General features: G+C 50.1%; 1 protein-coding gene across 1 annotated transcript; it reads left to right on the plus strand.

The window, feature by feature from the left end:
• Positions 1-9,375: 9,375 nt before the first annotated feature.
• On the plus strand, positions 9,376-9,852 carry LOC136470635 (covalently-linked cell wall protein 14-like). The gene has a single exon (XM_066468408.1). The coding sequence runs from the start codon at positions 9,376-9,378 to the stop codon at positions 9,850-9,852; it is 477 nt and encodes a 158-aa protein (XP_066324505.1).
• The last annotated feature ends 2,117 nt before the right edge of the window (positions 9,853-11,969 follow it).

Below are 11,969 nucleotides of genomic sequence, written 5' to 3' on the forward strand. Positions count from 1 at the left end.
CAAAAGCCAAAAAAAACTTCTAGAAGTCAAAAGCTAGAAACTCACTATAGCAAGCTTTTGGGCTTTTTGGCTTATGAGAGTTGTTTGGCTTCTAGAAAATCCAAAAGCTAGGAGTCTAAAAGTGGCCAAAAGCTCAAACAAACAGGACCTTAGTGGATTTTCTGCATTTGAGATCATTTAAGAGCCCAAGTATTCAATAAAAGATAGCATGACTAAAAACCCCAAGAACATGTAGCGCGCGCACCAGACATGTTATACATCAGCCAAACACAACCATCAAAACTGCACTAGACTATTTAGGGTAATTTGTCTGGTTTTGAAAGTTAAAGGGTATGTTGTCTGATATACGAGTTCGAGAGTGTTTCTTAAATTTACCGACAAGTTCAAGAGGCAATTAAGACTTTAATCTTTATTTTAGCAGTGGGATGTAATTTAGAAATATATATCCTACTTTATGATTATGGAATTATTTTTCATAATAATATATATTAATACTTTATGCATGCACTAAAGATATTTTGGTTTATCATTTATAATGATAGAGGTGGATGATTTATATGTGGATTAATGGTGTTCCTTTATATTAAAAATTCCTACAACAACACTAAGACAAATGATTAGTCAATAAGATGGCGAAGCGAATTTTGCGCTAGCACTATACTTGGGGTTGCAAGCCACCTACCCAATTTTATTTTCTATGATCTCTAGTATATCACAACAAAGCTATGTCACTAATATACACCTAAGTGCTCAACCTAGTGAGAGTAATACAATTAAATGATGCATTATCTAGTCTGAGCTACCACTAGCTCTATCCAAGTGAATGTATAATGAAATACAAGAGAGTGGTAGAGAGGTATACCACCGTGGCAAGTGACCAATGAGTGAATACCAATGAATACCAAGGAGACAATCAAGACACAATGATTTTTCCTCCGATGTTCACTTGCTTGCCGGCAAGCTAGTCATCATTGTGGCGATTCACTCACTTAGAGGTTCACGCGCTAATTGACATCACACGCCAAACACTTAATAGGGTGCCGCACAACCAACACAAGATGAGAATCACACAAGCCACGAGCAATTTACTAGAGTACATTTTGGCTCTTCGCCAGGGAAAAGTCAAGAACCCCTCACAATCACCATGATCGACGCCGGAGACAATCACCAACCTCCGCTCGACGATCCTAGCTGCTCCAAGCCGTCTAGGTGGCAGCAACCATCAAGAGTAACAAGCCAAACCCGCAGCGAAACACAAATACTAAGTGCCTCTAGATGCAAACACTCAAGCAATACACTTGGATTCTCTCTCAATCTCACAAAGATGATGAATCAAAGATGGAGATGAGTGGGAGGGCTTTGGCTAAGCTCACAAGGTTGCTATGTCAATGCAAATAGCCAAGAGAGTGAGCTAGAGCCGGTCATATGATATTTATAGACACCAACAAACAATAGAGTCGTTGACTCAATTATTAGGCTGACTGTGGGATGACCGGACGCGCAGGTCGTGTGCACCGGACATGTTAGGTGTGGTGATCGGGCGCGTCCGGTCGCTGCGACTAGTCGTATCCTGACCGCCACGTGTCCCTTTCAAATTGTTTAGCCATTGACATCCAACGGCTATCTCAACGCATAGTAATACTACGTGATCGGACGCGCTGTTAGAAAATGACCGGACCCGAGAGACGCAGCCTCAAGTCAAGTCCAGAGAGCTCCTAGAGCCGCTCTAGGCCGACCGAACGTGTTCGATCACACTGGACCGGACGCTCCCAGCGTCCGATGAATTATTGCGTAGAAAACCCGAAACTTGCTGGTTCACACTAGACGTGTTCGGTGTGGCGACCGAACGCGTCCGGTCGCTCTCTGCAATCCTGCATCGGGCTATATCACTTTGACCTGACACTGAACAGTAACTCGTCAACATCCGGTCACTCCACTGAGCCAAAGTCTGGTCACTTTCACTTAGTCGCTCACCTCGGGTCCAAATATCGAACGTGTCCGGTCCTGATTCTGGGCGTGTCCGGTCACTTCTGTCTGACTACCCTAAGACTGGATAAAATATCAGACGCATCCAGTCCCAATTTCGGACGTGTCTAGTCACTCTGTGACCAGTGCGACTAACTCATTTTCAACTCTATCTTCCTTAGCCTTGCTCAAATGTACCAATCACCAAGTGTATCACCTTGTACACATTTTCAAGGGTGTTAGCACTCCACTAGATCCTAAATGCATATGCAATGAGTTAGAGCATCTAGTGGCACTTTGATAACCGCATTTCGATACGAGTTTCACCCCTCTTAATAGTAAGGCTAACAATCATAAATGTGATCACACTCACTAAATGTCTCGGTCACCAAAACAAAAAAGCTCCTATCAAGTTTAACCTTTGCCTTGAGCTTTTTGTTTTTCTCTTTCTTTTTTTCCAAGTCCAAGCATTTGATCATCACCATGCCATCACCATCATCATGATTTTCACCATTACTTCATCACTTGGAGTAGTGCTACCTATCTCATAATCACTTTGATAAACTAGGTTAGCACCTAGGATTTCATCAATTCATCAAAACCAAACTAGAGCTTTCAATCTCCCCCTTTTTGGTAATTGATGACAACTCTTTCACAAAGATATGAATTGAAATTCATTTGAATCCATGTTGCTTGCCCAAGCATATTTACCATGTGTAAAAGGATATGGACAAGTTTCATGAATCCCAAATGGTAGGAATTGCTCCCCCTACATATGTGCTAAGAGTTTGGATTGTAGCTTGCACATATGCTTAGATAGGAAATATAGGAGACAATGTCTACCAAATAATGCTAAGGTATAAGAGATGGACCTTTGAAGCGTGATACCAATTGGAGTGCACTAATATACTATCCTTAGCACCATTAGTAACTAGACATACATAAAAATTAGAATACCACATGAGATCAACATTAGAAGCAAGGGTCTAGTTTCTATAAAATGAACATAAGTCTAGTTTTTAACCTATGCATGCTAGTTTTTCATTTCATCATTCAATCCTATAACTAGCATATACCACGCAAGCATAAATATTGAAATTTAAAACTTGTGTCATGCAAGCAAACATATGAAATGCACATTCAAATGCATCCACCAAGTTTATGAGCTTGCTCCCCCTACTTGTGTGCTCAAAATTTTAATTGATCCTTTACTTTGTCATATCTCTCCTTTGTTATATTTTCTTCTCAATTTCTCCCCCTTTGTTATCTTTTCACTATCTTTGTACACTATTTATCCCCCTTTGTCATCAATGACCTCAAAGGTTTAATTTTAAATAGGTTGAGATTATCAATGTCGATCAATGGGTGAGGATCATTTTTCCAAATTTGGTCCAATCTAGATCACTTGCCAAAGATATTTAACTCGGTTTGATCCAAGGACAAGCTTCTTCACACCTTCAAATAAGGGTTATCTTGTACCATGTTGAGTTAAACACGTATAGCTCATTTTCTAGATCGAACACTAGGTTTACAAGCCTATAAATATGTCATATGCTACCACTAGACCAAATTAAGCATTGAAGCAATAGTGGTACCATACAAACATCAAAATCATTTGATTTTCATGAATGAGCCTATTAAATGTGAAAATGACTAGATGCACTGAACATGTCCTTAGCAAGGATGTATGCCATGCCAATCAACTTTTACCTTGGATTGCTCGAAGGAGAGGCATGTCATATAAGTGGGGAAGTGCATCAACACATATTTGAGAAAATCCAATATTTTCAACTCATTCCTTAGCTTGCAAAACCTTTTCTCATCTAATGGCTTGGTGAATATATCGGTAAGTTGATCTTTGGTGCCTACACTCTCAATGCAAATGTCCTCTTTTTATTGGTGATCTCTTATGAAATGGTGGTGGACATCAATGTGCTTTATTCTTGCATGTTGAACTGGATTGTTGGTTAACTTGATTGCACTCTCATTGTCATATAGTAATGGCACTTTCTTGAACTTGATTCCAAAGTCATTCAAGGTGGCCTTCATCCAAAGTATTTGTGCACAACAACTATCGGCAGATATGTATTCGACTTTGACAGTTGATAATGCAACACTATTTTGCTTCTTGGATGACCATAAAACAAGTGATCTTTCCAACAATTGACATGTGCCCAAGGTGCTCTTCCTTTCAACTTTGCATCTTGCATAATCTAAGTCGGAGTAACCAACTAGCTCAAACTTTGCTTCTTTAGGATACCACAAACCAACATTTTATGTATACTTCAAGTACCTTAATATTCTCTTTGTAGCCTTCAAATGACTTTCTCTTGGTGAGGCTTGAAATCTTACACATATACATACACTAAACATGACATCCGGCCTTAATGCGGTCACATAGTGTTAGGTTCATAAACCTAGGGTCCCTCGCAGACCAGCTTTCCAACAAAAGCTCGGCCTAAGCAGACAACACGCAACTCATGGGCTGGCCCAAATTACCTAAATGATAGGTCAGAAGGGCGATCCAATCACCGACCGGAAGGTCTGGTCGAGGAGGAACAGCGCCCATTTCCAACTCCGGCCCACCTCTCTGACCAGAATGCTCGCTTCGGTCTCCAGCCCGCCTTCGGATGGCCTCTCCGACCGGAAGGCCTGGCGAAAGCACTACTTCTGACTCCGACCCACGTCTCCGACTGGGGATGCACCAAACCCCTGCTCAATGCTCTTCTCCAACTGGTGCATTCAGAGCCGACTGGGACTAACCGACTGGGGACGCCCGCTCGGTAAGGACCAGGGAATGGATGGAGAAAGTAAGGCAAGGCACACCAGTTAAACCACAATACCAGGGACCATACCCTGCGCACCTGCCAGACAGTACCCTACGACCCTCTTGGCATGATAGAACCCAAGCAGTATTGTAGGCGCCGACATTTTCTCCTATAATATTGTGGGCGCCATTAACTCTCATACGGTAAGGCTCCCCCCACATGCCTTTAGGCATCAACAGTGTAGTGGGCACCGGCATTAACCGTACCAGGCAAACATGGTAAAACCCCCTTGCATGTCTATAGGTATCAACAGTGTGGTAGGCACCGACGTCTGCCATACCCGAAGAAGACAACACAACCTCCCATGTGCAACTGACATTCAACAGTATTGTGGCCGCCTACCATCATCCTGTACCCGCCGGCATGGGAAACAAGGCTTAGTAGCATACGTACTCTCTCTCTCTCACTTATAAGGCCATCCCCTTCATCTATAAAAGGGGACGCGCTCTCTCCCAACAGATTCAAGTTTGTTCAGATTCATTAGATCGATCAAGTTCACTAGTATACAACATCAGAACCACCAGGTTCAAACCACGAGCACACGCTCGAACACTTAGCTCATAGCGGAGCTCCTGTTGCCCTCGGCCCTTCCGACCGGAGTCCGATCGAACCTCTTGTACCCCCCATCTTTCTCCTTCTCGTTTGTAACCCCACTGCAAACTTCGAGCATCTGGGCTCAGGAATAAAGTCACCGACTGACTCAAACTGGACGTAGGGCACGTTGTCTGAACTAGTGTAAACCCTATGTCATTGAGTGCTAGGCCACCTCCAATCACAACGTACGGCAAAACTACAAATATTTACGTGTTGGTCACTTTCTGCACCGACAGTTGGCGCCATCTGTGGGGAGGACGTTGTACGTTCAACACTTTTTGGTCATCGGATGGCCCACTTTTCCACCATCTTCGCCATGGCAAGCTCAAGCGATACTACTCGCTTTGGCTCGCTGGAGTTTCCCGCACTCCCACCTGTTGGGATGTGGGTTCCACCTATCTCTGAGTCGTCCTAGGCCTTCCTCTTTGGAAGCCTGGACTTCGTCGCCGACCAGCTCGGCGTACTACACCTCCGCGAGGAGGCACTCGTTTCGACGCCTGTCGGAGGGGCACCCTCCATCAGCTCTGAGACGCATGATGACTTCAACGATGAGGCATCTACGCTTCATTCCGAGCAAACTCTCTGCTCAAACCCCGCTATGAGTAATGTACATGCTGTTATTTACTTGCTATTCTCTATCTTCCACCGATTATCCGAAGGGACCCCGTTGTCCCCGCCGTGACCGCCATGCGACCAGTTCCCCTATGGCCTCGCATCTCCCATGGACGTGTACGCCCGAGGGCTCCGAAGGATGCTGGCACCGCCCCCTCTCACATCTAAATTCGTGGGGATGGCGAGCTATGCTCCCACCTATTTCCTCGATCTCATGGATGATGATGTTGAGAGTGACGGCTCCAGCATCGGTGACGTGGCGCCTAGCCACAGTCCATCCTGGGAGTGCGCTATGGCGGACGCTCTAGGACAGCCACCGGTGGTAACAGAGTCCTTGCAGACTCACACCCCTCCGGACCCTCGTGCGGAGACCCCCCATGCTCACACGGGAGCATGGCAAGGAGCTACGACAACAACAGTTGAACCAACCACCGACTATGCCAGTGCGCTCGGCGCCCCACACTGTGCTTCATGCGCAGAAACCGGTGAGCGACGCCCGGGGTCGCGCCCGTCGGGTCCAGCGCAACACCATGCATAGGGGGAAAGATCCCCCATAGTTCACTCGGGCCAATCAGAACATCATCGCTGCGGCAATGCTTCTATGCGTCCTTCCCGAGCCTAACGACCCCAGAAACAGGCGATCCACCAGAACCTTCGGGCACTAGTGGAGACCGCCACCGTTCAATAGGCAGAGAGCTCCGCATCACGACACCGACTCCCAGCCTCTCTCCCCATCCGGGGAGTGGGGACGCACCAGACGAATCGCTCCACCCGCCCATCGCTATAGCTGTCGAGCATGGCACAGGAGGCCGCATCTGTGCCTTGTCTTGACTTAGCGACCACTCCACTCCGACCGCCTATACATGAGTGGCTCGGGCCAAACCAAGATGCTCATAGCGTCATCAGCACTCGGAGTCCCAGCCGGATGGCCTGGGACCATGGGCCTTTGCCCGATGCATCTAGAGAGCGCCACTCCTACAGCACTCCAATAGAGGCTGAGGCAAAGGCAAGGCCAAGCACCAGGATTAGGATGAGGGCCCCTCCACGTAGAGGGGGAAAAGAATAAAAAAGATCGCCGCTGACCGGCCAACTCCACGTTGGTCGCCACGACTGATCACACAGGCAATCAGCCCCAATAGGACCTTCCGAGCCACTTCCACGAGCTCATGGAGAGCCTATGCATCAACCACACCTACCCCATCAAACACCTCTACAAGGACTGTGAGCTCCTCAAGCGCCTTCTGCGACGGGCTAGTGGGCCAAAGGAAGAAAAGGCAAAGAAGCAGCAGCCAAGAAAGGGGGCATAGCGAGCAAGGATCTGGATGACTGAAGGTCAAGGTGATCCGACTGGATGCCTACTGACTGAAGGACGACAACGACAACGTTCTCACCAGCGCTTGGAATAGCTATGTCGTTTCTTCCACTAAAATTCAGCCTTACCATTGTTTACTTAACATTTGCTCCTATAAAAGTGCCCTGACCCAAACACTTTCGGCCCAGGTCACTCGGGGGCTCCACGAGGGTGCACTACTACCTCTCTTTTCATTTACTATCATATAGTGAAACTCCTTCCTACCCGAACAAAAGGGTAGTTCGTTCCTTTAAATTGCCTTACGTAGCTTTGCTTTAAAATATTCCGACCGATCGGACCCTGCCTCTACCTACGGTTACGAGTAGCTGAGCCTCATGGGCCACGCCCGGGCTCCTAAGGTTGTAGCTTATGGGATGAACAGGCAAGTACAAAAAAGAAAGAATAAAAAACAAAATTATGCTAAGGTAAAACTAAGGAACGAAAGGGACAAGTTTCCCCGAACGGAGTGACTCCATCACAAAAAACAAAACCGATTATAGTCATTAAGTACACAAGAATGTTTACACAGGGGCTCCCCCACGAACTTAAAACTTTTTGCATCTACTAAACTACTTATACTTTACAAGCTATTGGGGCAGCCTGACGACATCTGTTGTCGGTGCGACTGGCGAAGGCACGGGCTGCTCACTCCTTGGCTGGACAACATTCGGCTCAGTTGAAGGTGGAGCGATGGCCACTTCCGACCTAGGCTTCGTGCCATCCATAGGCTGGGCATCGTCCCCCTGACGCATGCTTTCGGCCATGTCCTCACAGTGGGCATCCATCACCCACTGTGCAAAGACTTGCTCTGCCACCAACCTTGCATGCGATAGCAAGCTCTCCCTGAGCGATTGGATGTCCTCTGTGCTCAAGCTGTCGGCATACCCGCTGTAGATAGTGGCGAAGTCCAGGTTCGGGTGGTATGTTGCCACTGAAGTCAACACCCCCCAACGCTCCGTAGAATAGCCCATGTGTGATGAGGGCCCAGACCTCACCCGGAACCTCCGCCAGCTGGATGGTGAGCGCGCTAGTACTTGGCACCGACCCAAAGACCTCCGAGATGACAAGTTGGGCAACATTGCAGATCTGGTCAAGTTCCCCCTCGAGAGCATGTCGCTCTTCAAGGGACTTGGCCAGCGCCTCTACATTCTGGCCAAAAGTTGCCTTGGCCGTCTCCAGGTCCCGCTCCAACAACTTCACCTTTCCGCCCAGCTCTAGAAGAATGGCGACAAGCTCATAAACAAGCTAAAGGAAGAAACCAACACGACAAAAAACAGAAAAGGTACGTACCGAGGTGGAAGTTCTCGAGGGCGGAGAGTCCCTCCGCCTGCCGGGCCACCAGCTCGCTTAGCCGGGCGTTCGCCTCCTCCGTCCCCATCACCCAGCCCTAAAGCATGAGCACTTCCTAGTCTGCCTCCGACCAGGCCTTTCGCTCTGACTCCAGGGCCTTTTGCGTTGACTCTAGGGCGTTCCGCTCTGACTCTTGGGCATTTCGCTCTGACTCAAGGGTCTCCAGGGATTTTTGGAGCACTGCCTCAGTGTCTGCCAGGGATTTCCGTAGCCCTGCCTTGGTCTCTGCCTGGTGGGCCTTCGCCGCCTCAAGCCCATGCTCGGCGGCAGTCGCCCGCTCTGCCGCACGCTGCTCCTCCGCCCGCACCGCGATCACCTTGGCCGCTCGGTCCTAGGACTCATGGCTGGTGGACTCCAGCTAACACTCAAGCTCAGCCATCTAGGCATGCTCCATCTGAAGGAAACGGGACTTATAGGATGACATCTCCTGTAGACCCTACAAAAACGAGAAGCAAGCATGCTAAGGCAACCAACAAAAAACTAAGAGGTCAAGGACAAACATGGGAAACTCACCTCTGCGGCGAGCTATAGGTTGACCTTGACCAACTGCTGGGTGGACTTAACCCGCTCCTAGGTTTCCTCAAGCTTCACCGATAGCTTGGCAAGATTGGACTCCATAGCGAGTCCTTTCCCCCAAGGATGTCCTAGAGCTGACACTCCTAGGAATCCCAAAGGATGAACCAAACCTTTGATGGGTCCTTAGGGCAGGGCCACTCTAGGTCAAGCTCCTCCAGCTTGCTGGAGGGCCTAGCCTTCGACCGAACCACCGCCAGTTCCCGCGACGGCGCCAGCAGCTCCACCATGTCATCTGCTTCATCGTCGGAAGGGATCTCCACCACCTCGGTTTCAAAGGCCACCAATGGGCGTTCCGACTCCATCCTGGCCGTGTCTCCCTCCGACGCCTTCCGCTCCAACCACGAGGGTGAGCCATGCAGCCCTTCGCCCAACGAGGCAGGGAGCTTGGTCTCCCTCTCCACTTCAACTGCAGCTAGTGAAGGAGGGGCCACAAGGGACACCTCTGACAAAACCACCGCCGTCACCACTGGGATCACCGCTAGCACTGTCGCCGCCGCTTCTGCCGTACTAGCAACCGACCCGGGGAGCACCACCCCTAGGAGGGAAGGACTCGCCACCACCACCCTGTTCCCCTGACCGATCACCGTGGCACACTACAGGGTGGGCCTCCAAACCTCCTGCATGGAAGTTGGGGCGATGCTCAACCCCATCATCGTCTGGCCACTGACAAAAAGTACAGCTTAGTCATACTCCAAAAAGACTCAACAGCAAGATTGAAAAGAAACAAAGAAAAACATACCAGGAGGTAAGCGACGTGACTCTAAAACCAAGACCTGGCGTCGATGGGCCGTAGGGCAAGCACCGCTCCCAAGCTGCAACCCGCGCCCCCTCACTTCAGCCGAGGGCAGAGTCGTCCCAACCGGCTCCTGCTCGGCCTACGGGTCACCGTGACCTTCGGCTCAGGACGCGCCGACCAAACCAGCAGGCGGGGCATCCTCCCATTATGAGTCACACGCTGGCACCGGTCCTAGTGACGCACGGGTGCAAGCCCTACTCCTCTGACCGCCTGGCTTGCTCAGCCACACCCGCGGCAAGCGGGGACGAGACCGGCGACGCCACCGAGGGGTGTGGTGACCGCGTCCACTTCACCTCCCATTCGCCGGCAGCGTCCGCGCTCGCCGCACGCTTCCTCAGCACAGGAACCACAGCGTGCCTCTTCGCCTCTAGCTCATTGCCAGTAGACGTCGCCATAGGGTCGCAACGCTCCTCTGAGGTCACCACGACCTCCTAGCTTTCCTCCTCCTCGAAGAAAACCATGTCATCCACCTCTGTGGGATCCTCTGACTCAAGCTCTGACTCGACGTCGCTCTTATTTTCCCTAGCCTTCACGTGTTAGGCGATCTTCTTCTCCTTCTCATACTTCCACCGAGCCACCATGGCTTTCTTCTTCTTCTTGGCATCCGCCATCTCCTTCTAGGCGGCCTACCGAGCCATGCCCTCTAGCCCCTTCGAGAGGTGCGGCCGGGACTTGTAAGCATCAAGTCCCTATGAAACAGGCGATTCAAAATAAAAAAAGCAGGAAAGCAAAGGGGAAAAGAACACGGAGTAAGGAGAAGAGAGCATACAAGTTTGGACACCACCGAGGCATTGAGAGGTCCAGGCTTTCCATCGACCTTCTCTTTGGGCTTTAGCTACAGCACCCGGTCGAGAAGACTCCACACCTCGTCATCCGGTAGCTCCTCCGGTGACGCGTGATCAGGGTCTGATGGGCCGCCATACCTCCACATCGGCCACGCCCTCTCCACCAACAGAGCAACTCGGCGGTGGTAGAGGGTGTGGAACACCCGCACCCCATCAAGGCTACGTCGCATGAGCTTCTAGAGCTCCTCCTCAATGATCTCCACCTTCTTCTTCTCCCAATGAGAAGGGCTCCACGACCAACTATCCCACCTCTCCGGCCTCCCGCCGGTGAACGCCGGGAACGGCGCCTTCACCGGGTTCCTAATATAAAACCACTCCCCATGCCACCCCCGGTTGGAGTCACAGGGGATGTACGCGGGATATGAGCCCCCCATGCTTGGTTTCCTCTACAGGGCAAAGCCCCCCACCGACACGGCCTTGGGCGGATTCCCCACCGGCTAATCTCGCCCAGAGAATAGCCATCGGAAGAAGTTCGCGTGTAGCCCCATCCCGAGGAAGGCCTCGTAGACGGTGATGAAGCTGGCGATATGCAGCACCCCCGTCAGATTGAGGTGTTGCAGCTCTAGACCCCACTCATTGAGGGGCCTATGTAGGAACCAATGCACGGGGTATCCTAACCCGTGCTCATGGAAGGCGAGAAAGGAAATCACCTCATTGGGCCGAGGTTGTGGGAACTCCTCCCTCCCAGGAGCCCTCCAGTGCGCCACCTCCTTCGGTGGCAGAAACCCCTTCACGATGAAGGCCTTCAGCACCGACTCCCTCACAGTGGATGACCTCCAGTCCAACATCACGCTCTGGGTTCACGAAAGGATTTGTGAGTTTTTCCTCTCCCTCACTCTCACCTTTTTCTTTCCTAGGAACCATCGCGGCTCTCAAAGACGCTCTTGGCAAGAAGGAAAATGAGAGGAGGCGGCAGATGGGGAATAGGCGAAGGAACGGGGAGAAAACCTTCTCCCTTCTCCTACTTAAGGAAAGGGTGCAGTAGTTGGGGAAGGCGCGCTGATCGGGAAAGACGAAACGATGGAGTGAAAAACCATCTCCCTTTCCCATTT

Source organism: Miscanthus floridulus, chromosome 8 (genome assembly GCF_019320115.1).
Source record: "Miscanthus floridulus cultivar M001 chromosome 8, ASM1932011v1, whole genome shotgun sequence".
In the NCBI taxonomy this organism is placed as follows: Eukaryota; Viridiplantae; Streptophyta; class Magnoliopsida; order Poales; family Poaceae; genus Miscanthus; species Miscanthus floridulus.

What these genes read in the sequence shown, in the direction of transcription:
- LOC136470635 (XM_066468408.1), top strand. Translation starts at nt 9,376, where the DNA reads ATGAACCAAACCTTTGATGGGTCCTTAGGGCAGGGCCACTCTAGGTCA.